Source organism: Xyrauchen texanus, chromosome 2, assembly GCF_025860055.1.
Source record: "Xyrauchen texanus isolate HMW12.3.18 chromosome 2, RBS_HiC_50CHRs, whole genome shotgun sequence".
Lineage (NCBI taxonomy): Eukaryota > Metazoa > Chordata > Actinopteri > Cypriniformes > Catostomidae > Xyrauchen > Xyrauchen texanus.
This window is the reverse complement of record NC_068277.1, coordinates 11,981,583-12,008,463: the sequence shown is the minus strand read 5'-3', so window position 1 is coordinate 12,008,463 and position 26,881 is coordinate 11,981,583. Positions and strand designations below refer to the sequence as shown.

The 26,881-nt window shown below is 38.1% G+C and overlaps 1 protein-coding gene across 1 annotated transcript; it reads right to left on the bottom strand.

Annotated features, from left to right (window-relative positions):
• Window positions 1-1,630: 1,630 nt before the first annotated feature.
• Window positions 1,631-25,284, bottom strand: LOC127652750 (zinc finger protein 821-like). Its single transcript, XM_052139106.1, has 7 exons — window positions 25,253-25,284; window positions 19,997-20,046; window positions 5,942-6,073; window positions 5,677-5,789; window positions 5,233-5,331; window positions 2,507-2,670; window positions 1,631-2,422 (listed from the first exon to the last, which is right to left on the bottom strand). Exons 1-7 carry the CDS (start codon window positions 25,282-25,284, stop codon window positions 1,645-1,647), a joined length of 1,368 nt encoding a protein of 455 aa, XP_051995066.1. The 3' UTR covers window positions 1,631-1,644.
• Between the last annotated feature and the right edge of the window lie 1,597 nt (window positions 25,285-26,881).

The following is a 26,881-nucleotide window of genomic DNA, read 5'->3' as shown; positions in this document are numbered from 1 at the left end:
CGCAGCAGCACCACATTTATTTAGACACTTTTCAGCTTAAAAAGAACTTCAACTCTTAAAAAACATGTCTCAAGACATCTTCGTTCTGTTCTATTCGTTATGCTGCATCTAACTTTTTTTTTTAAGCACAGCAATTAATGCGATCAGTGTGAACCCCCTTCCTCTATCCAAGAGCAAAATCTAGCCAATCTATTGTGATTTCTAGAAAACTAGAAAAATGTATATTCACGAAAGCCATTTCCATGACTTTAATGATCTTGTCAATTTCCAAAATTTTTCCAGGCCTGGAAATCGCAATTTGAAAATTCTCTGATATTTTCAGGTTTTCCGTTACCATGGAAACCCTGAACTTGGCTGAACACACACACAGTCCGCGAGTGCTGATGGCGCAAATTTGCGTCAAGTGCACTATGCACGAGACATAGTGGCTGACAGGAAACCGAAGTATACTTTGGCCTTAACGCGGAGGCATCCATCGATCAACAAGAAATTTAGATAGGCGGGAAGCTGTGCTTTCAGAAATCCAGTTCGCCGGGTTTCTTTTGGACTTTCAAAAAGGCCTTAATTAGCTTGTTCAGGTGACTTTGATTAGGGATGGATCTTAACTCGGCAGAACGGTGGCCCTTCTAGAGTGGATTTGAGTAGCCCTGCCCTATGGTATCATGGATTTCACATGGATGGTTAAAGACCACGTGGCTGCAAGTCCACATCAAGTGCACCATTTGGAACAGGGCCATTGAATCACCTTGCATCTTAACAGTGTTTAAATAAAGTCATGTAGTTTCAGGGAATCTGTAGGGAAATTATTGTAGTATATGTTGGCATAAGGAACGTAGTATCAGTGTGTGGGGTCCAGACAGAGGCCACAGGTGAAACTGAGCCATGCAGAGAGCCCATGGTGAGGTAGTTGGTTCTGTGAATATAAGCTATCCAGTAACCCAATCTAGGTTCCTGGGAGGTGAGCCATGGTTACAGGTAAACTCCAACCTTTTAGACTGGCACATTTTTTAAGTAGACTGAACAGAATGTGGAGTGGCTTAATTTCTCACTCTCATCACTGTGGATCTGTGTGCAAACAGAGACACTTTACAGAAGTGTCTCACTGCTCTGAACAAAGGCTAAAATCATGAAAATGAAGTAGAATGAATCTTCTAAAACATGCTTACAGGCAAGAAAACATATTTGCCCTTCTGTCAGAGTCTGAATTTGAATATAAATTCAGTTTATGTTACATAAATCCATTAAGAGTGGTTCACACTAATAGTGACTGCAGCACTGGAGGTCACCAAGTCGCTGAACTGTAGGTTCCTACTTGACTGCTGTACCCAACTGTATCAGGCTGCAGGTTACTTGAGCTTCACTGTTGGAACTCCCTCTGGAAGTCACTGTTTCGTGTCACTGTACATTAACATGAAGCTCAACTTTGTTGCATTGCCAATATTCTCTATCATTCACCACGCCTCAAATCGTCAACTCTTTTTGAAAATAAATGACTTCTGGTTGCTTTGATGCAGCAAAATGGTGCCAGAGTTAACACCTTTTGAAACTGCTAGTCCTTTGTAATCCTATAGCAGATATAGTCAAGCTTTTATTTTTCAAATATTTTCTGAATGATGGGTTGAGAGGTTTTGGGAGCTGTGCTCATTACGGCAGCTTTGTGAACAGACTGTTATCCATGGAGGGAACTGACATTGGGAAGGAAAACTGGAATAGATTCATGTCAGCAGTCAGAGCTGCCATTGCTGCAGGGTCATGCTCGATCTGGTTTCGCAGTGATGGGTCAATCTTCTCCAGACGCCTCTTTAGCCTCTTAGCTTCCCTTTCACGAATTAAGCGTGCCTGCCTCTTCTCGGGCGTTTCGTTCGCCCTTTTGAGTCGCATGGCCTCACGGTCACGCTGTAGACGCCGCGCCCTCTGGTCATCGGTCTCCTGCATCCGTTGCATTCGCTTCGCCTCGCGGTCTCGCAAGCGTCGCATCTCGCGTTCCTCCGCCGTCTCGCATGCCCGTTTGGACTTTTTGGCTGTTCGCTCGCGTTCTAGCCGCTGCATTCGCACATCCACAGGCTCGTTCTTCCTACGCATTGCCCATTTTCTCATGGACAGCGACTGGGCATCCACAAGCTGCTGGTAGGCTATGCAGCTGTTGCACACCAACAGAACCCCAGCAGGGTACACGGTCATTGGGTTCAGAAGGTCTGGAAGAGGCGGAAGACCCATGTTGGATGGACTTAGGCTTTCAGAAAGTGAGGGAAGAGGAGGCGCAGAAGAAAGGAGGCCATCTGGCAATGAGGTCAGTGCAGGCCCAGGATTGGTGCCTGGGTTTGTCATGGAGCTTCTAGGTAGGGAGTTGGACATGGAGCAGGCCTCACCATCACTGTTGATCTCTATACTACTCGTGTTGAGGAATTCCTTCAACTTTTCCCTACAATTTCAGCAGAAGAAAATGTTAGAGCAGCAACTTTTTAAAAAACAATGACGAAAATATATTATGGAGTAATGAGCTGACCTGTTGAAGTTGTTGGTGTTGGTGAAGCGAGCTCCACACACTGCACAATTGGACAAATGGTCCTCAGAATGGATGAGAATATGGCGGCCAAGAGAGCCCGGAGAGCTTAGTGCTCGTCCACAAACAGGACAGACATAACTCTTACTGCCACCCACTGCTGTGTGCTGTTGGAAAAGGGGTTTAGGAGCAGTGTACTTAAACGTACATGCACATTTATAAATGATATACAGTACTGTGCAAAGATTTTAGGCACATAAGATGTTTCACAAAAACTTTTGTCTTAAGATGGTTATTTATATCTTCAGCTTTAGTGTGTCAACAGAAAATATAAATGTTAGACTCATAAACATTGCTTTTGCAAATAGAACATAATAGAATAGAAGAACAGGGAGCCCTGCAACAGAGGGCATGGACCCCAAAGAGCCCCCAACTGAACATCGAGTCAGTCTGGTATTACATGAAGAGACTGAAACAATTGAGCAATCCTAAATAGATAGAAGAACTGAGGTGGATTCTCCAAGAAGTTTGGAACATCCTCTTTGCCATCAACATGTCCAGGTGTACTTAGGAGAACTGGTGCCCCTTTATGGACAAAGGTGGTCACATCAAATATTGATTTAGCCTTTTTTTTTCTTTACTAAGCTTTGCATGACGCTAATTGATAAATGAAAACTATTTATGGCATTACTTTTGAAGATATCTTCACTATGCATCATATTTCTCAAATGGTTTAAAATTCCTTTTTGCATCGCCTGTGTCTACAGAGACAATGTCTCTTTGTCTAGTCATAATTTGAGGTTGTTTGTTTGCCCTTAAGGGTCTGTTGTAGGTGTTGGAATGCATTTGTACAATGACACTATTATGATGACTGCTGATAGCTTACATTTAAAAGAGCCTCTAGATAGAGGAGATGAAGATGAACTGGGGTGAAAGTAAAAGTGTGAAGCTAAAAAGCATAAAGTAGCATTTATCCAAAGCATGATACTTTCTCTGAATAACGGTGGCATGTGATGTAGGTTTTGGCACATGTCTGCCTCTAGACATATCTCTCTTATCTTCCTCGTTGATACTCAAAGATACCAAGCGCACTGCAATGTGTGTAAATGTCCAAGTACTTTTGAAGAGTTTGGGTCATTCTTAGGTCATTTGAATGTACATGGGTCATTCTTAGGAAACTGTGTCATTTGTGCCCCAATTTCTGATATAATTTAAAGGATAATTCACTTTGTCACAATATTTGATTTTTGATTTTTTATTTGATTGATGGGAAAACACAAAAGAAAGAAAAAAATATTTTATTTCAAAATGTTTGTTCAGAATATCAGCAAATGTTAACCAATTCCCCATTACCCCTTTTGGGCTGCGAGAAAAAATAAATAAATAAAAATATTAATAACTACAGTTCTGACCAATACAAAATTGGTATCGTTTTAAAGCTTAGAAGCTTACTTTACAATGCATGTAGAGCAGGGGTGCCCAATACGTCGATCGCGATCTACCAGTCGATCGCAAAGGCAATGCTGGTAGATCGCACAAAATTTAAATGTACTTTCGTAAAATTTTTATAAAAATAAATATAATGTCTTTCCTTCTTTTAGTTTCTGTCTGACTTGCACTTGATGAGTAAATATTGTCTGAATGGGATCAGACAGTTTTGCCTAATCAGGGCAGTAGAATCGCAATTTCGCGCTCTGTTCTCAGAAGTCCTTGGAAGGCGCGTATGTGTAACCCTAGTTGTCATGCAACTGAATAAACAAAACCTCACCTGGTCAATATTTACCCGTCATCAGAATAAGGTAAATGCCCTGGCTATTGTAAGCTATTGTGCTGTAGGTGTTTTGGGTTTAGTGTTAAAACTGAATGATATCAACATTGAACATTATTATATATTGTTTTATTAATTAGAAGATGAATTCCATGTAGGGATACATGCAGTAGTCCCAACAAGCATTTTCTTATTTTAAATGAAACTGTGTTTTTTTTAGTTGGTAGATCTTATTGAGTTTGGTCATTTAAAAGTAGATCATCACACAAAAAAGTGTGGGCACCCCTGATATAGGCATTATGACCAAAACTGATCAAGTGCTTTGAAATTTGCAGACAAATCAGAAGTTTTCAGTTTTGATAATTTATTAAACAATTTTGCACTGTAGATATTATTGTAATCAGTAAAAACATCAAACTCATCAAATAGCCATGTGGCATGTTGTTGAAAATCTCTCAAAGAGTAGAATACAACCAGCCTAATTGTTTTACTCACAGAAAAAGTGTTTTTGGACACTAGGATTAATTATTTTTGTAATGCTTTAACTTTTGATTGCTTTGTTGTATCAACACAAAATTACAATTACAGTTAAGTTGAATGGGAACAAAAGAAAATACGTTTTTTGGAGCCACCTTATTTACACCCAGAGATATATAATGTCAAATCAGAAAAATAAGCAATAAAAGGAAATTTTTGGCTCAATATTTTTTGTGATTTTTCAGCAGAATTTTTCAATCTATATAATTAAAACATTTGAACATTTTTCTTTAAAATTATACCAATTATTTTAGTTTTTTGTCGAGTTATAAGCCTTTAATGTTGGGTTTGCCACTGAGACAGGAAAGCTTTAACACCCTCATAGCTTAAAAGGTCATTATCCTATATGCTAAAGCTACCTTATCATCATGCTTCTCCTGACTAAAAAAGACAAGAGGCTTTGGTTTGGTATTGGTGTCCTCACCTGGTATACATGTGCGATGAGCTGATCTGGGCTACAGAACTCCAAAGAACAAAGAGGACATACATAACCACTTCCCTGGTCTGTTCCCTCCTCGCTCTCCTAATGGACACAATTTATAAATTCTACATGAAGTCTGATACAAAGCCGACATTTTGTAACTACTTCCGCAGGACAATAATCCCAACTAGAAGGTCAAAGACCTATTTAGAGAATATTTCTTAGCTAAAACAAATGTAACATTTAAATATTTTTAGTGCTTTCCAATGCATTCGTAAATCAGTAAAGTAAGAGAATTGGTCAAGGTCGGGATACTTTTGCAAAGGCACTAAGCAGTGAAGACACTTAGTTATCTATAAAAAAGATGAGAATGCAGATCACTTGAGCAAGGAAGCGTGCAAGGTAATTCACAGTCTTACAACATGAGATCTTGCATCAGATACTCACCTCCTTGACATCATCACGCTGAATGGGACAATGGCCGATTTGATGGCTCGTTATGCTGTCATCAGCAGAGGCATTTGAGGAGTCATCTTTATCAGAATCACTATCGCCGTCGTCTGGAAGCAAGAAAAAAAGTTTGTTCTTATTATTAACAGTGGCTTGGTCACAGGTCATCTTGCTTATCTGTTTTAATTCTTAACAAAAAAGGTTTTTAAATATTTTGTGAGCAATGAACAAAATGAGTTGCACTTTAAGCCATGTTGCTCACCGCTTGTGCTGTCTTGCTCTTCAGGCTCCTGCGAGTTGTTGCTATGGCATTCACCATACTCAGTGAAGTCATCTCGAGAATCCATCTTAAATGTGTCAAGTGGTCCTGCCAACCCAGTTGTGTGAAAAGGCCCTGTTAATGAAACAGCATATAGTCTCTGCGAATGTTTCCCTATATTCAAAATAATCAGCATACATCAAGATTTATCCATTTATGCAAACATCACATGGGCTTACTAGGCCAAATACAGGTCCACACTGAATCTGTCGCTTGTGTCTATTTATATAAAGGTGTCATGACGCAAGGAATAACATTTTCCTTGATCTGTTGACATACAAGTGGTCATTGTACTATAAAAACATACTGTAAGTTTCAGAACTGAAAACATCCTCCTTAATAGAAAAAGACCATTTATTTAAACCAAGCTGCAAAAACGGCTAGTTTGGAATTCGTGGAACTCGTGACGTCACAAGGACCAAATACATCTGCATATGCAATGCCTATTTTTCCATTATTGCACTCTTGGCCCCGCCCACTGGTGTTCAGTCAGTCACACAGGTGAAGAGGAGAGAGACTGGGCCTGTCATGGGAGATTCATCCAAAGTGGACTAACACAGGACATCTTCATGTGCCTGTCTTGACTAAAAAGTTTTTATACATAAACATGTATAAACATGTTTTTGACTGCTTCATACATATCTCGGTCCACTTTTAAAAGACATGTTGTCAAGTTACAACCCTCAAGTGGAGAAGCACTGTCATTCAGTGTTCTTTCACTAATTTGCGCTATTTTAAGTTGTTGGTGTATGATTGAATGATACTAGAAACTGGATGTTTATGTGTCTTCAGCGTATTTTAGAGTGGATTATATGTTCGGCTCATATCATACCACTCATAATACGATTCAAGCTTTTCAAAGGAACTGTTATTGAAAGATGGGGTCATAAAACCATGAGTAAACAGTTTCAATATAATGGGTTCTGGTGTAGAAAAGGTGTAAGTGTTAACAGTTGTGCTTGAGAGGAACAGTTTAATTCGATGCAATGTGTTGGATGTGTGTTATGACATATAGTTTTATGTTGTTGAGCTGGCTCATTCTTTTCCGATTGAGTTTCAAATATGCTGTATTCGAGGGACTGCCCGATGTTAGCCAATCATAGCAGTGGGCATTTACGTTGAAGTTTTAAGGAGGCGCTTAGGCCAAAACTGAGCATTTCAGACAGAGGGCCAGAGACAAGCTGCAAAATGATCATGCATTACAAAATTTTGACTGTTTTAATGCAAAAAAGACTTTACTAACATTATTAGTGGACCTCAGGGAAGATAATAAAACTGTTTACAAAAAAAAAAGCATTTCACAACCCCTTTAAAACAAAAATAGCTAATTTTGTTATCTTTTCAGAGTGCCGTATTTCAACTCAGTTTAACACATCTGGCCATTTTTAAATCCATTTGGCACATTTTTCCCCAAAATCAGCACAAAGAAATCTGCAAATTCAGTCTGGGTCTGGACAAATGTTAGATCTACTACAGTAATACAATTACCTGTATTCTTAACCATGAGTGTCACTTTGTTTTAAAAAGTGGTGGTGACTCAAGAATATTAATTAGGTTATGTGCACATAATGTAAAATGATCTTTTACTGTTTTGATAAACAGTTGTTCTTGATGACCCATTTAATAGCTCGAATACAAATTTCACATAATTAATTTGATAACTTGGGATTTTGTTGGTCAGTGGATAAATACATGGATCAGTACATTTTAGCCAGAATGACAGATTGGTTTTATGGTAAAGATTTCACCTCCAGTATAAGACGTTACAGGTTCTAATCCACCCTTATAAAACATAAACTTAACTGAGTGCATCATCGAGTGCATGATTAGTATACATCAGTGGATATATATTATGAGCGTGCGTCTGGATGCACAACAGAACAATGCCGCTCGCCACTTATTATAACACACAAATGAAATGGAAACTCGTGCTCAAGAACTGGAGATGTTTCTAATACATTAGACACTTACCTGAGAAAGCTTTTACAAAAAGTGGTGGGGACAAAATTGGCAAAGGCAAAAATTGTAGGGACATGTCCCACACGTAAGTTTAAGGATTAGTTTACCCTAAAATGAAAATGTAGTAATAAACCCTGTGTTGTTATAACCCCATATAACGTTCTTTCTTTTTCTTAACACAAAGGGAGAAATTGTGAAACAAAAATTGTGCTCAGTGATGTCATACAATGGCAGTTTATGTTGACCACCTCTTCATGCATCAAGAGGACACAAAAGTATAATTCAGAAGTTTATACTATAGCGTTGTATGCGACTCATGCCTTGTTCTGAAGGAAAAGGATAAGATATAGTGAGAAACAATCTAATGTATTATTAAGTGAAACTCTTGACCTGTGTGCGTTCATGAGTCTGCACGAGAGCAACAGTATTTATGCTACCGCTCGCTAGGTGGGGCATTCAAGCGAAAATCTCATTTTATTTCGCTTCAACATGACCACCAGCGATATTTATGCATTTATGCATTTGACTTTTATCCAAAGCGACTTACAGTGCACTTATTACAGGGACAATCCCCCCAGAGCAACCTGGAATTAAGTGCCTTGCTCAAGGGCCCAACAGTGGCATCTTGGTGGTGCTGGGGCTTGAACCCCCAAACTTCTGGTCAGTAACCCTGAGCCTCAACCACTGAGCCACCACTGCCCCTATAGAACAGAACGTAATAAATTACTACAAGTTTGTAGTCTAATAATTTTTTTGAACCAGAGTCCTCAATCAAACAGTGAGATGGAGTAGGTGGGAATGTCTGTCACCTCTTCTCCATTCTGAACCGGTGAGTATTTGTTACAGACCTGAAGAGAGTAAGACCTCCGCAAAAACATTCAGTAGGTGTAACATTCTTGGCCAAAATCAAGTCGTTTTTAACCGGCTCATGAGATGCTAGCTTCAATATTCTGTTATGAGAACGTTTTTGGACCGGTGCCAGTTCACAGCAGACAGAGTTACTCAGGTGATCTCGAAAATAGAAAACAAGTGATTGATAGAATGTACAGTCACAGTCATGGCTAGATAGGACAAAAATTCTGATTACTAAGGAAAATATAAATGTTATCGTGTGTCGTTTGTCATCAGATAAGGACACGGTGCCACTGTGGCTGCCTGTAGTCTCTATGTTTCTGTTCTTTTGTCACTATCGCTGTGGCGGACTTGGTTTTAGATAAACAAACACATTTTCGCTTGAACGCCCCAATGTCGCCAGGGGGCAGCGTGAACTGTTGCTCTCATGCCCTATCATGATGCACACAGGAGATCAACGGTCAGTGAACAAATCACAAAAAAATACATTTGATTACTGATTGTTTCTCACCAAATCTTATCTTTTTCCTTCAGAACAAGGCATGAGTCACATGGAATAATATATTAGAATTTAATTATACTTTGGCGTTCTTTTAAAGCTTGAAGTGGTAGTCACCATAAATCATAATCAGAATGAGCTTTATTTCCAAGTATGCTTACACACACACACACACACACACACACACACACACACACACACACACACACAAGGAATTTGTCATGGTGACAGAAGCTTCCAGTGCAAAGAGAATGCAACCATATATACATGCATGCATACATACACTCACCTAAAGGATTATTAGGAACACCATACTAATACTGTGTTTGACCCCCTTTCGCCTTCAGAACTGCCTTAATTCTACGTGGCATTGATTCAACAAGGTGCTGAAAGCATTCTTTAGAAATATTGGCCCATATTGATAGGATAGCATCTTGCAGTTGATGGAGATTTGTGGGATGCACATCCAGGGAACGAAGCTCCCGTTCCACCACATCCCAAAGATGCTCTATTGGGTTGAGATCTGGTGACTGTGGGGGCCATTTTAGTACAGTGAACTCATTGTCATGTTCAAGAAACCAATTTGAAATGATTCGAGCTTTGTGACATGGTGCATTATCCTGCTGGAAGTAGCCATCAGAGGATGGGTACATGGTGGCCATAAAGGGATGGACATGGTCAGAAACAATGCTCAGGTAGGCCGTGGCATTTAAACGATGCCCAATTGGCACTAAGGGGCCTAAAGTGTGCCAAGAAAACATCCCCCACACCATTACACCACCACCACCAGCCTGCACAGTGGTAACAGGGCATGATGGATCCATGTTCTCATTCTGTTTACGCCAAATTCTGACTCTACCATCTGAATATCTCAACAGAAATCGAGACTCATCAGACCAGGCAACATTTTTCCAGTCTTCAACTGTCCAATTTTGGTGAGCTCTTGCAAATTGTAGCCTCTTTTTCCCATTTGTAGTGGAGATGAGTGGTACCCGGTGGGGTCTTCTGCTGTTGTAGCCCATCCGCCTCAAGGTTGTGCGTGTTGTGGCTTCACAAATGCTTTGCTGCATACCTCGGTTGTAACGAGTGGTTATTTCAGGCAAAGTTGCTCTTCTATCAGCTTGAATCAGTCGGCCCATTCTCCTCTGACCTCCAGCATCAACAAGGCATTTTCGCCGACAGGACTGCCGCATACTGGATGTTTTTCCCTTTTCACACCATTCTTTGTAAACCCTAGAAATGGTTGTGCGTGAAAATCCCAGTAACTGCGCAGATTGTGAAATACTCAGACCGGCCCGTCTGGCACCAACAACCATGCCATGCTCAAGATTGCTTAAATCACCTTTCTTTCCCATTCTGACATTCAGTTTGGAGTTCAGGAGATTGTCTTGACCAGGACCACACCCCTAAATGCATTGAAACAACTGCCATGTGATTGGTTGATTAGATAATTGCATTAATGAGAAATTGAACAGGTGTTCCTAATAATCCTTTAGGTGAGTGTACATACAAACATATATATTTAAACATAAAATATAACAGATATATTAGATCAATAATGTTGTTCGAATATTTTATATATTTTATAAACCGCCATTGTATGACATCACGGAGCACACATTTTCTTCACTTTCTCCCTTTGTGTTAAAAGAAAGAAAGAAAGTCATATATGTTATAACAACACAGAGGTGAGTAAACAATGGCTGAATTTTCATTTTGGGGTGAACTATCCCTTTAAAGGAATCTTCCAGATTCAATACAAGTTAAGATCAATTGACAGACTTTGTAGCATAGCATTGATTACTAAAAAAATATAGCTGACTTGTCCCTTGTTTCTTAAAAAAGAAATGCACTTGCAGTAATGCGCTTACAATGGAAGTAAATAGGGCCAGTCTTTCAACATTATGCACCAGAGAAACAACGCGCATCCATCTTGAAAATGTTGTCTTTAGACTTCCGTCCTAGCGGTCTTGTGGCGAGGGTGTGGTTGAGTGTCAATCCAGGGAGAGGGGAAGCGGTAAGGATACATCCCTGAGTGACACTCAACCACGCCCTCCCCACAGTTCTATAAAGGAATCTGTGGTGTTGATGCCAAATGTGTAATTAGCTAGCGAAGTGATTTACAGGTAATAGAGCTGCCAAAAGTTACCACAAGTATTTTAAAGTGTTGTTTGACATCATAACTGAAAGCTGAGAATTTAAAACAAGAGTACTTCATGCACAAGGTCCTACCTTCACGTTGTGGACATACTGATATGCCTCCATACCAAGTGTGCCGCACAAGCCCTCAAAAGTGAAGCCAAAACGTCTCGATCGCCCCCCCGGTGACTGGTCCTAGTATAGGTCATAAACCCCGCCTCCCCATGTTATTCAACGGGACGTGAGACCAACTAAACAATTAAATTACACTTCACATATCTTTTTTCCAAAGTTAGTTTCTGTCATTTACAGTAGTTTCTATCACGTTGATGTAATTTCAAGTGTTTGTGCTGTGACATCATGATTGACAGCTGTGATTGACAGGTTCTCTGAGCAAAGTAGTCACTGAAGCACCAACTGACTTTTTTTCGGGATCTTCGGAGGACTGAGGAGATTGGAGCTTTAAATTTTATATCTAAATTTCTATAATTAATTATTTCACACCGTCATAAGTCAAAAGTCAAAAGTGCAGGGGCGTGTGCTTGCGATTGATTCGCGGCTTTACTTCCTGCTCACTACTGTGCAGGTCTGGTCCCGAAATCGCAACTGCGCAGACTCAAGTCCCAAGATGTCAGCGCCATATCGGGACACTGGCCTCTTCAGTTCTCACCAATGGAAAAGAGCGAAGGTGCGTCGTCCATCTTTTTTTACAGTCTATGCTCCATACTCATGAAAGTCCAAGAGACAACACAAAGTAATTCAAAATATTTCTATACGACACTTCTGAGGGGTATTCAGACAGCAAGGTTAACTTACCATGACATAAACCCTGAACTCTCGGTTGATTAACCCAACTTGCTTACGGTATGTGTGTACCAGAACACCTGTGCGGGGTTAGTTCACTCAACCGTGAGTTTGTGCGCGTTCACAGAGAACTTAGAAAGGCATTCTAAAAATATCGCCGAATTGTCCAGTCACAATGGAAACAGACGCTAAGAAGAAAGGCGCGCCATATTTAATAGACACAGAACACAAAGTTATTTTAATGACTTAAAACGAGCATTACTTCATCTTCACTCGTAATAGCAATAGAAGCTGCATCGATTTAGGACTGAGAGTTTGCTTGACAAAAAGTATACTGAATCATTGTGTGAATTTTTAAATAAATATAATTATAAAGTTTTACCGTACACGTAAAAGCTTAATTCAACATTAATATTAGTCCTCTCTCGCCTACATTAATGTTTAATAGATCGGCTGTTATTTATTTGTTTGCACTTAACTTCATTATAAGTATTAACATTCATATTCTATTAATATTATGATAATAGACAATAGCTTTACTATATATATATATATATATATATATATATATATATATATATATATATATATATATATATATATATATTATTTTAAGATTAATTTAGTTGGTATTTGCCATGTTCTGTGCATGCTAATTTTATTTTACTGTATGTCATGTGAACTTTAATCCCATTTGATGTACCCAGTTGGGGTTTCTAAAAACTTCTAAAAATGTTCCACAGTTGCTGATGGTGTCCTTGTATTAATAGACCCTCATTCAATTGTAGGATCTCCCACAGTGTTCATCATTTCCCATAGATTATTGTAATGTTTTTCAGTAGGCCACACATGATTATTCATGTGCATTATAAGATGAAGATCTGCTGTAACAGAGGTGGACAATGATAGAAGTTACATGTCCATCGTTTTCTTATTTAATGTGGCATTAAAACTTGCTTGTTGTCTTGTCCCATAAAGGCCATGGGCATTCTCTAGTAGAGGAGGGACCATCTGCCTCCAGCAAATTGGTACTGAATGAAATGTTGTTTTAATTGAAGATCATGCATCTGATTATACATTATAGATGTTGATTATACATTATAGATGTTCATGATCTCAGCATTAGGGAAAAGTATCTCATCTCTTCTATTTTATTAGGAGGCTGTAAAAGGTCCCTATTGAAAGGCAGGAAAAAAATGTAATTTAGAGATGGACCATGTACAGCTTCTGATGGAGTAGAGGAGGCTGAGCATCAGAAAGATACATCTTTTCATTGAATCACTTGACCAGCAGCTAAAGGCGGGCACTGTGGGTGACTCTAAATGACAGCATGTCGCATTTATTTATTTATATCAGATAATAAAGAGAGTGCAATGAACACGTCTGGAAATGTGTGCATTTATATGTACCATACATGAATTAAAGTGATAAGAAATAAAAGCTGATTAATTGTTTAAGCTTTTAATTGGCAGATTTTACCTACGTATTGATACTATGGAATGTTATAAATAAAATGAATATTCATTGACTGAAGGAACTGTAAATAGAAAGTGGGTGCTATAATAATTTTATTCTATGAAATGTATAGAAAAAATGATTTATTTGAAGGGCTAAATATAAATACATATAGCCCTGTCTTTGCAGTGTGGAGTGTGGAGGCCTTTCCAATGTGTTCTGCGTTAAAAATATTACAGTATTAAAGACTTCCCATTAAAAGTTAAAGCAAAATGTACACAGTTTGTCCACTTCTGAATGCAAATCTGCGGTGTGAGACTACTCCAGAGCAGGTTATGTTCAGAGTAAAGTTCCTATGGCTACTAACATTCCCTGAGCTTTACCTCAGTTTTTGGAGCCGAACGTTGAGGTTATCCGCTTACTCGGAGTAAACTTACCCGGATAAGTCGCTTAACCTGCTATCTGGAATAACCCTCTGGCCATCTTCTCATGTCATTCACCCATCACATAATAGATATAGTGAACGTTTTATTTTATTTTCCGTTGACAACCGTTTTAATCACATTTAAACCTTTTAAAAATGTGGGGTGAAAGATTAATTTAAAAAAGAACAAATGTAACTTCCTTTAATGTTATGAACTTGCATGTGAAATAATACGAGCTGTCAATGTTACAACGCTTGTAACATGATAAACTGCAGTGTGTCGTAGGTGTCTGAATGTGATCTGTATGGAGTTAGAATTGTTTCTAATTCAGAGACTAATGAAAAGAGATTCACAATTAGAAATTTGGTCCACAAATAAATTAAATGGCGATTATGGACAAATTACATGAATGGATAATGGAAACCAAATTAGTGCCATAGCAGATCTTGTACACTGTGTAATATAGGGTATTCATTTATGGTTTGTGCTCCTAAGATCATCTAATGTGATTCATGTTTTATTAAGGCACTATCTGTACTACTGATCTTTTGTGGTGTCTAGTAGTGTGTCTGTTTGTATCTGCTATGTAACATTAAGAGTAAAGGTTTTGACGACACATACATATATTTTCATTATGTAGCTAGGAGTTTTAGTCAAGAAACTTGGTTAAAATTAAACTAGCATGCTCATACACTCAACCAGGTTAGCTATAATGATCAGGACACTCTGCAAATGGGCAATGTTCAGCTATCGACATTTACCAAGACACTACATATGTTTATAACTAAGAGAAAATGATACAAACCTTAAGTCACAGTATTCTTCTGATGCCGTCCGTTTCTTTAAAAGTTTGCAGCCTTGGAGCTTATTTGTAATGCTTGATTCCATGCTCATGAGAGCGCTGTGACTCTGGTCCCGCCCTGATAGTTTAACGAAGCATGATTGGTTGATGATAGAATGTACTACGATTGGTCATATTAACGTGGCCATTATCTGATTGGCTTGAGTAGACGATGGGTGGAGTCCACCTATTTTGTGGATTGCCTGCAGCTCTAGCGCAAAGTTTCAGAATTGTGTTTTTGAGTTAAAAAATATATTTGTAAATAATTGTTTTATTTGCAAATCTCATTTTATTTATTTGTAAATTCACTTTATTTTTGTGAAACTCCTAACATATATTTGTAAATCTCATTCTTTTTATTGTGAATTAATTTCATTTTTGCGAAATTCATTACATTTATTTGTGGATCTCATTCAATTTATTTGTGTACCAACTTTCTATTTGTGAATCTCTTTCCATTTGTCTCTGAATTAGAAACAATTCTAACTAGATCTAAATAGATCTGCCAATTTACTTCTGTCTGTCTGTGTGTCGGAAAAATTAACATTTACAGTGACAGATAAAACTCACTAGCATTTTCATTTAGCAAAGGGGTGGTGTAGACCAGACTATTTAGCAGAGATGGGACACTTCTATTAAAATAAATGGAAGAAATTGGAATGCCCAACCAAGAAACTAGTGCCCACGGGTCAACTGATGTAGAAAGGAAGTCCCGCCTTACAGTTAAAAGAGTCAATCACCTTTTAGAGACAGACATTGCCTGTCAATCAACTCCAGAATGCACATGCGCATTAGCTGTACAAGCCCGGAAAATTGCTTGTTTTAACATAATCTGATGTAAAGAATCACAATTTATAAGACCAGTTTTGTCAGATTTTACTGCTGATTTTAAATGTTCTTTGATCATAATCTTGACCAACCATTTTTGAGATTTCGGTGTTCCTCCATTCAAATAGATAGGAGCTGCACTGTCATGACTGGAAATAGTCTCCCGAGAGCTTTCCAAAGATGGCCGACATTGGACTGACTTGCTAGAAAGACTTTGTGTAGACTCATCAATTTTGATCGACTTTTCTCAGGAGCTTCAATACAAACTGGAGGTTGAGAGACAAAATACAGAGGCATGGAGTGCTGAAAAGGGGCAGGGCTATATAAGGTGAATAAACATTGAAATACACAATATTTCAAAAGCATAGCCATAAACATTACATGAACATTACATAAAATCAGGTATTTACCAGCGTTTACAAGATTACGTGTTACTATTGTTACATTATCATGATAACAAAGTTGTAATATTGAATATACTGAACAAAGATAAGGTTATGATATGCTAACACATATCATAGTTTTGTGGATATACTTATAAAATAGTGTATATTTTAATGTTTATGATCTGGCCCCATTCACTTCAACTGTAAGTGCCTTATTTTAACAGTGATTCTTGTGCTTTAAAATAAAAATAAACAAGTGACATGTCGCAATCATTTTTTATGTTGATTAACTTTATGCTACCAATGCGGTCGATTGAGCTTAACTTGTATTGAACCCGGAACATTCCTTTAATGTAGAGGGTATCTTAATCTGAACATGATATGGCGGTTACAACAATAAAATACAACAATATAACTCCTTGGAACACACACTAAAAAGCCATTTTCTTATAAATTATTATATTCTTGAAAGAAAAGACAACCCAAAATGCAATTACAGAAAATAGTGACTAACAAAAACATACTACCTAAAATCTCCTTTTGTGCACCACAGAAAAAAAAGAACATGATTAGAATCATGTTAATGCTACATTAAAACTTTACATATATGCGTGTTGACACATGCACACTCAATCTCACGCTCACCAACCCCCACATCGCACTGAATGAACTTACTACATACAATGCAGTCCCAGTGGAAACAGCCTGCATCTCCTGCATGGCGAGTCAGAGCTTCTAATGTGAGATTTTCTCCTACAGAAACACTCTCTACGCCCACACACCCTCCCAGCATGCATCCCATTAATCTATCTCTGCCATCTACCAAACACCTACTGCGAGACTTCTAATGTTTGCATCTGCGCAACAGTCCAAGATGTCTGTCTAGTAGTGCATGCATACATAGAAAAAGATGGACACGTTCCGAGTGAACAGCCCCCCCAGAGATGGAGGTCATGCCTTGCTCTGTTATCAGTCTTTCGCTACATAAGCATTAGGTATGTACATACAAATATATTTAATGAAAAACACTGTGGTACTATGAACTGCAGTATTATGAAGCTTGAGTCCATACTATGGCACCAATAGGCTAATGTGCAACACTAAGTTAACATAGAATCATCTATTGAAGCATTTCTTATCTCGTTTTACTACTTTAGAACATGGACTGGCTAAATCTTTTGACTTGATAATTTTACACAAATTTGTTAACAGCCACATATGTTCTTTGCAATAGACAATTGCTACAACACAGTGCTGATTGGTTTAAATTGATTTGTTGGACCCTCATCGACTTAAAAATCAGTTCCTCTACCTGAAATAATGTCTTTAAAATTTGAATATCATTAACATTTCATTTGCACGCACCCCTACCCGCCCCTCAACCACCGTACATGTCCACCACCGATGGTTGGCTCTTAACCACTGAGGTGATACAAATTTGCCACCGCAACAGCCCTACTAGTATTGTTACATCTTGTTGATTTTAGTATTGACTTACAGTTGAAGTCAGAAGTTTACATACACTTAGGTTGAAGTCATTAAAACTCATTATTTAACCACTCCACAGATTTCATTTTAGCAAACTATAGTTTTGGCAAGTCGTTTAGGACATCTACTTTGTGCATGACACTAGTAATTTATCCAACAACTGTTTACAGACAAATTGTTTCACTTTTAATTGACTATATCACAATTCCAGTGGGTCAAAAGTTTACATATACTAAGTTAACTGTGCCTTTAAGCAGCGTAGATAATTCCAGAAAATTACATCAAGCCTTTAGACAATTAGCTTCTGATTGGAGGTGTAATAAACTGGAGGTGTATCTGTGGATGTATTTTAAGGCCTACCTTCAAACTCAGTGCCTCTTTGCTTTACTTAATGGGAAAATTGATTGAAATCAGCCAAGACCTAAAAAATAAAAATAAATTGTGGACCTCCACAAGTCTGGTTCATACTTGGGAGCAGTTTCTAAACGCCTGAAGGTACCACGTTCATCTGTACAAACAACGGTACGCAAGTATGAACACCATAGGACCACGCAGCCATCATACCGCTCAGGAACGAGATGCAGTCTGTCTCCAAGAGATGAACGTAGTTTGGTGCAAAAAGTACTAATCAATCCCATCAAGTCAATCAAATCAATGAATCCCATCAAGTCAAATCAATTTCTTTTTTAATGAGGAATAAAGAGCAATCCTAATAGTGATGCTTGTCTTAGTCAGCACCAATAACTCGTGGCTCAATACAAACAGTATATTGTTGTGAAGCTAAAACTGGACTTGAATTGGGGTTTGAATGTGTCCGGTGGTTTTCCCAAGAACCTTGTTTTTGAACTTCAGAAATCTTAAGTCCATTTGAGCTCAGACCATTTCTGGAATGCCTCCACCACGTGTTGTTTTCTGTTGTGAAACAACCAATTTAATATTTTACCTCTAGTTCCCCAAGGTTGTCAAGTATTCCCATTGCAAGCATTTTACTTCCCTAGCATCCTCGTGACAGTTTCAAACTGACACCTTAAAACATGCTTGGACCCACCGACAAGGGATGATCATTTGCATAAAAGATGAAGGTTCTTGATGTTTAACTATGAACGGCTACAACAGGCCGCCTCTACAGTAGTCAGCCAGTGATTGACGTAAGAGTTACCCATCCCCCATTGCCAGTTATGTCTGTACATCTGTCTCTCCACCCTCCCTCTGTCTTCTCCCTTCCATCCACCCTCCCTTGTCCCCCCTCTATGTGCCACAGTGATGTTATCGCTGCGTCTGTCTGTCTGTAGGCAGGAGGTGACGCAGTGTCTGACTACATCCAGACAAAGAGACAAACTCATCAGCCAACAGACATGAGAGAAAGGGTAAAGTCAGTGATGGGGGTGGGAACAAAACAGACAAAAAGAGGGCCAAAACTTCACTGGAATACCAAACAATGAGTGTGCTCCTGCATCCTGAGAAGCTACCCCTCTCCCACAACCCTTTAAAAGCCCCTGCCACCCCCAAAAGGTAAAAACAAAGTACAGAAAACATTGAAAACTGTACAAGAAAGTTGAGAGAGGGACTAGGGGCCTTGCACCCTATCTGATTGCTCTGTCTATGTTCTTGGGGTGAAGGAATGGTTGTAGACAGACATCTGATAACCCAGACAACCAATTCAGATCTCACTTTTCCTAATTGACAAAAGGAGTATTTCAGACACAATGGAAGAACAATCTCAGTTGTCTACTTTCCCACAGAGAGCCCCTATCAATACGCAAGAAAAAAAACAACAAAGTTGTATATTTTACTGTCCTGGATAAAAAATAAAACATACAAAAATTATAAATACATTGACTAATTTCAACAGAGAAAAAAGGTTATAGAAAAAATGTACAGTAACATTTAAGTCCTTGAATTTCAACAGCTCTGGAGATCTTTAACTTTTAGACAGTATTTACTACGAAGTGAAACAGCTTCAAAATCGTAATATATTATGAAACATTTGCAATAGAAACAAACTTCTTGAAAGTTTTTATTGTTTGTGTTGAGTCAGGGAACACCTATTTATAGTAAAATATGTGCAAAAAATGTTGTTTAGTTCTAATTATTACATGTCAATAACATTGGTTAAATATGTAAAACTGACAACCTCTAAATAAGAGATATATTTCAAAACCATTTATGGAGATATATGTAAAAAAAATATAGATATAATAATAACTTATTGGTATTTTACTGCACAAGACTGCACAAGATTGGGATGCATTACAGATTAGACTTGTGTCCTTTAAAGAGATAGTTCACCCAAATATAAAAATTCTCTTATAATTTACTCACCTTCCTGCCATTCCAGATGTGTATGACTTTCTTTCTTCTGCTGAACAAAGATTTTTAGAGGAATATCTCAGCTCTGTAGGTCCATACAATGCAAGTGAATGGTGGCCAGCACTTTGAAGCTTCATAAATCACATAAAGGCAGCATAAAGTAATCCATACGTCTCCCGTGGTTTAATCCAGGTCTTCTGAAGCTATTTGATAAGTGTGGGTGAGAAACAAATTGATATTTAAGTCCTTTTTTTACTATAAAATTTCCTCCCTGCCCAGTGGTTGGCGATATGCATGCATGAAGAACGAAATTGCCAAAAACAAAAGAAGAATGTGAAAGTGATTTATAGTAAAAATAAATTACTTAAATATTGATCTGTTTCTCACCCACACTTCTCATATCTCTTCAGAAGACATTGATTTAACCACTGGAGTCATATGGATTACTTTTATAATGGCTTTATCTTCTTTTTGGAGCTACAACATTCTGGACACTATTCACTTGCATTGTACGGACCTAGAGCATCTAGGATAGCATAAGTGTGAGTAAATGATGAGAGAATTATCTTCTTTGGGTAACTATCCCTTTAAGAGCAAAATAATGAGAGTGAACCATTAGTAGTCAATTATATAATAAAAATACATGATTGCAGAGAGCTTCAAAATATACATTGTTGGAAAACTTCCTCTGACTCAAAACAGTGTTGGCTCATCTCTAACAAGAAATAAACACATTCAGAAGGTGAACTGAACATGGGTCAGATGTTGGGTGACCATAACCTCAAGTCATTGAAACAAAAAGCAAAAATCTCCTTCTATAAGTTAGCACAGTGATATGTTTTTACATTGTGCATTACTAGAAACAATGAATGATGATATGAGTAGACTACTGGGGAACACTGAATTGATCTCTAGCAAGATAGATAGATAGATAGATAGATAGATAGATAGATAGATAGATAGATAGATAGAGAGAGAGAGAGAGAGAGAGAGAGACAGACAGACAGATAGACAGACAGACAGATAGATAGACAGACAGACAGATAGATAGATACAAAGACAGACAGACAGACAGACAGATACATAGACAGACAGACAGACAGACAGACAGATACATAGATAGATAGATAGATAGATAGACAGACAGACAGACAGAGAGAGAGACAGACAGACAGATAGATAGACAGACACATAGACAGACAGACAGATAGATAGATACACAGACAGACAGACAGATAGATAGATACACAGGCAGACAGACAGACAGATAGATGGATACACAGACAGACAGATAGATAGATACACAGACAGACAGATAGATAGATAGATAGACAGACAGACAGATAAATAGATACACAGACAGACAGACAGACAGATAGATAGATAGATAGATAGATACACAGACAGACAGATAGATAGATACACAGACAGACAGATAGATAGATAGATAGATAGATAGATAGATAGACAGACAGACAGATAGATAGATATACAGACAGACAGACAGATAGATAGATAGATAGATACACAGACAGACAGACAGACAGACAGACAGACAGACAGACAGACAGACAGATAGATAGATAGATAGATAGATAGATAGATAGATAGATAGATAGATAGATAGAACCAAAGTTTAGCAAGTAATGTGACAGTATCACAAGAGTCAACATACATACAACAGAAACACATCTTTAGGGTTCATGTGTTTTCAGGATTAAAGGAATAGTTCACCCAAAATGGAAAGTTCTCTCAACATTTTCTCACCATCATGCCATCCCAGATGTGTTTCTTCTGCAGAACACAAATTATGATTTAAAAAATATAGATATATTTCAGCTCTGTTGGTCCATGCAAGCCAACAGGGTCTAAAACATTTAAGCTAAAAAAAGCACTTAAAGGTGGCATAAAAGTGATCCATAAGAACTCCAGTGGTTAAATCTGTCTTCATTAGCGATATGATAGGTATGGGTGAGAAACAGATCAATATTTAGGCTTTTTTATTATAAAGCTCCACTTTCAATTTCTTCTTGTATTTTTTGCAAATCACATTCTTTGTGCATAACGCCACCTACTGGGCAGGGAGGAGAATTTATAGTAAAAAGGATTTAATATTGATCCGTTTCTCACCCACACCTATCATATCACTTCTGAAGTTATGGATTAAACCACAAGAGTCATGTTTTACTTTTACGCTGCCTTTATATGCTTTTTGTAACTTCAAAGTTCTGGTCACCATTCACTTGCCACCATTTACTTCTGTTGGACCAACAGAGCTGAAATATTCTTCTAAAAATCTTCGTTTGTGTTCAGCAGAAGAAAGAAAGTCACACATCTGGGATGGCATGAGTTTTTTTGTTTTTTGGGTGAACTATCCCTTTAAGCAAGACTAAATCTGAAGAACTAGCTTTAATTTAGATTAGATTTTAAACAAGCTAATGTTGTGAAAAGTAACCTGGTCTCTGGCTGCTGTTCTCGTACAGTAAATATGCGGATGTACTGTAACACTTCATGAAACCAAACAACTTAATACCACATGTATCATGATGACTCGAGCTTCATGCATGGCTATCTAACACTTACTGGTGGTAAATTAAAAGTGTTTACAATACCTGAGATACCTACAATTCACTTTGAAAGGGTTGGTCTGTTTTCGTCTTGACATATTAAGCCGCACTCCGAGATGGACTCGAATCTCTTCTTTGATCCGACTGATGTGAAGATGCCTTCTGCCAATCCAAAGATAGGTGAGTTAAATCAGCCTCTTCTGAGAGATCATGTAAACAATCCAGCGAACAAAATCCTCTAAACGCGCAGAACTGAAAGAGGGCTACATTGGCCAGCACAATTGGGATAATTTAACTAAACGAGAATAAAGGGCTGATTTTGCCTAAAGAGGCATCTCGCTCTTTTATCTCTGCGATAAAACCGCATTCATTTCGATAGATGTCTGTTTGCAAACATAAGAGATCGGAATAAGATGTGCGGAATTGAGGTGTGATCCTGCGCCACTGTAGCCGGGCACTGCAGAGACTCTTCGCCGACATGCGTTTCAAGCGATGTAGTGAGAAGAATGGCTGATGTTTCTATTAAGAACCACAAACATTCTAAATGACGAAGCACTAATAGTCCTACAGGGGGCGCTCGGCGGCTCACAACACCCATTTCCCCATAGAGCTATACTGAAATCTTAGGAGGTTTTTTTGGTATCTCTAGAGCAGTGGTTCTCAACCAGGGGTCCGGGACCAACTAGGAGGTCCCAGCACACTTCCAATAGGGCCCTTGAGATGATTTAGAATGAATGTAAATTAATTAAAATAATTCTACTTAATTATAATCCTAAAATATATATATATATATATATATATATATATATATATATATATATATATATATATATATATATATATATATATATATATATTTTTTTAAACTTTTTTAATACTTTAAGATGTATATAAAAAAATGTAAATTATAAGCAGACTCTTTCTGAAGCTTCTAGAATCAAAAAAATATCAATAATTCATTAATTAATCAGACACGTCTAATTTAGGGTGAGGGGGGGCTTCAAATATTGCCTTGGACAGTGAGTGTGTGTGGGGGGGGTCTTGGAGACAAAAAGGTTTAGAACCACTGCTCTAGAGACATCGGATAGCTTCGGAAAATTTTAATTACTGTGGGTGGCATTTTGGCTTTGGCATTATGACACATTCATATTTTTCAATAATTTTCAGTGTTTCTCATCTTTTAAGCATATTCAATGTTGAAGACATGATGAAGTAGCTGGCCATTAGAACCACTAGAGCCATGGTGACATCTACTTCACAGATGTTATATCATGAGGGGTGTCAGCGGGATGCAGCATCCCTTCAAGATCTATAAAAAAGCCCTGATCATCAACGTTGGGTGCATAAATATTAGCCAAAATAAGACTTTTCCCCTGAATTCCAGCTAAAACAATAATGACTCTTCCTAATTTATCTTTAATCTGTTTGAGACATTTGAATTGTAGATGTTTACTTGTCAGTGTAATGACTCCCCTGCTCTTACTCGAGCCGGCTCTAAATAAAGCATGCCCACCCTAAATGTTCAGCTTCTTGTGAAGAAAGGTGCGTTTCTTGAAGAAACACTGTATCATATTTCTTACGCTTATGAAGAGAAATAACCTTCCTTCTTTTTATGGGGTGCCCAAACCCATTCACATTCCACATGGAGAGAGACAATCCACTCATATTAACGTCTGACATTTTGGATATAAGAAAAAAAAAAACAATTAGATTATAAATCCAGTCATTAATATAGGGGATAAATATATATGAAATTTGGTTCTCCCCAGTGTTATGATTGGCAGAAAGATTATCCTTAGGGGATGGGGGTCAGCTGGAGTGCCCTCATTTTGGGAGTGGTGCACAGATATGGGCAGGGTTGCAGCATTTGAAATGACAGATAGAAGGCTAGGCAACCTGGGGGTATTTAATAGGAAGTGGTGCAGGTATTTGACCTTTTTGGAAGGCTCTCGGGGAGGGGGAGTGGAGAGGGATTTATAGTTTTAATTGTGTCTGATTATCATATATATATATATATTGTTTTTTTTCTTTGTGTGTGTATTTTAGCTTTGAACACAGGGATGTTTGTTGGGGGTCAGGGTGGGAATGGTGACTGGGAGGTGGGAAGGGAATTGATTCTGTACATAAATGTTTTGTTTTCCATTTAATATGTCAGAGTCAATAAAAAGTGTTAATCAGGAAAAGTATCTCATGCCATGACTCCTTAAATAAAAAAAACATCAACAACAACAAAGTTATTAATTTGTGCTGAATATGTATCACCTTCAAGATGTCTGAGAACTAAGGTTTTATTAAACTGAAAGGCTCTTTAACACGGTCTTACATATCCTCTTCCAGTCTTGTCTCTTAAGAACTGGAATATGTTAACAAGGGAATTTTGGTAGCAAACCTTGTTGTATTGTTCACTTATTGGATACCTGAAATAGGAGACAGTGCTTGAATAATTTGTTATCTCCATTTGCTTCATCCTGTCAAAAAAATTAATCTCTACTCTCCTTATCAAGTCTTTTTTGTATTGCCATAGGAAAGTTTTGTAGCTGATAATTTGCTGACCACCCTGTTTATGCAATATGTTGTGTTGAGATTGACCCATGTGAAAAACCAAATGAAGTCAGAGAGGTTTATATTTGTATGTTACAAACACCAAACCATTTCAATTATTCTTTTTGTTATTGTAAAGTCAGAGATGCAATAGACTTACTCATGACTGGTGTTTGCGGTTTTGGTAGGCATTTTAGTCTTTAGGTTTTCCTGTAATCTTGTGAATTTTACTTGATCCTTCATTTTAGGGAATATTTTTGCTATCATAGTTTCAGTTAGGTTTAATAAAGCATCCCCATCAATTTCATTCTCTGTTAAAACAGCAAGTGAAAGATGATCATGTCCACAAAATTGCTTTCTTCATATTATATTGGTGCGCAGACACATATACTAGAATTTACAAATGCAGTGTCGCAAGAAAATCAAAAGATTTCCTTCCAGGTCTTTATATATGTCCAGTCCGTGGTAAGCTAACTCTTTCCCTACTCCAAGGGCACACCAAGATGTTTCAGTTACTTTGTATGCATGTAGATGACTGTCAAATTTGAATGGAGTGAGTATTTTTCCAAACATGTACCACATACCACTGTACACATACATTGCCTTGAGGAATATTACAATTTCTTCAGCGTATACGGTGTCAATGACTTTGCATTCGCCAGTTTTATACGTTGTATTATTAACTGTGATGGAATTTGTTTTTTGTAGAACTTCATTGGACAGAGATTTGCCAACCTTTGATTCCAATGTGGCCAAAACTAGAGAGGGCAGGGTGTTTGATGGGAATTCACAGGATCCTGAGGAATTGCACACTTCATGTCCAATGTTTTTCTTCTAAGCTTGCTCCCAGCACTGTCTCAGCTAAAGCCTTTTAGCAAATGTTTTGGTGATGTTATTGAAGTTGCAAACAACATACTGTAAGACACCTTCTTGAAATACTAGTGCTTTGCCTCAAAGAGCATCCAAGACAAATTAACTAATGGACCATATTTCAGCATAAGTGAGGGGCAGTGCACTAATAAAATGCATTTTTGGAATGACAACATCAGGGAAGTTTGAATGAAATGTTCTCCTCCAGATGGGGTATCCATGATCTTATAACAACTGGGGCCATGATCACATCTACCACTTCTCGCAGTAAAAGGTAACAGTTCCAATACTTGTTTGGAAGGACATCCATCGGTGATCCAACCAGTGGTAGCATTCGAAACAGTGTCCAGGTTTCTGAAGCCTATCCAGAGAGATGACCTTCGCAACATTCTCTCAGTCAAGATTTGGGGCTTGGATATTTTGTCATTTACAGAATATGAAAAAATTATAATTTCATAGTTCAGCTGAGCTAGGGTGAAGTGTTTATCTTAGATAAGCTGATGAAGAATCCACCTCAGATCATTAGTGATTACTCCCTCCAAAATATCGTGCATCACATCAGGTGGAACAACGTGAGTTATCAATGTAGGAGCATGGTTAAGAGATGAGAAACCGCACTCTCTCAGCACACCATAAACAGTCCCATGATCAGGATTTTCATGGACAGCTTGCAGGTGGTATTTGTAGTTAGAACTGTCTCTTAGAGTAAAGTCCTCTTTGACTGAATTTGGCAGTGATGTCTTATTTTGTGGCCATGCAGAACCAACATGAGAGCCAACATCTTCCAAGAGAAAAATGTATTTTCAACCCAGTCAAAGAGTGAGCTGAAAGATTGTGCCAAAGAACCATCTGCTTTCCCCAGCACATGACAGAGTCTCTCCTTCAGTCTCAAGACACTTTACTTCTTTAATCAAAGGCT

Excerpts from the sequence above, each read along its gene's own strand:
- LOC127652750 (XM_052139106.1), bottom strand. The coding sequence starts at position 25,284 with ATGCCTACCAAAACCGCAAACACCAGTCATGA. Across the intron at positions 6,074-19,996 it reads ACATCTGGAATGGCAGGAAG|GGCCTTTTCACACAACTGGG; the intron begins GTGAGTAAATTA and ends TTTCATTAACAG. Across the intron at positions 2,671-5,232 it reads TCATCGCACATGTATACCAG|CACACAGCAGTGGGTGGCAG; the intron begins GTGAGGACACCA and ends CTTTTCCAACAG.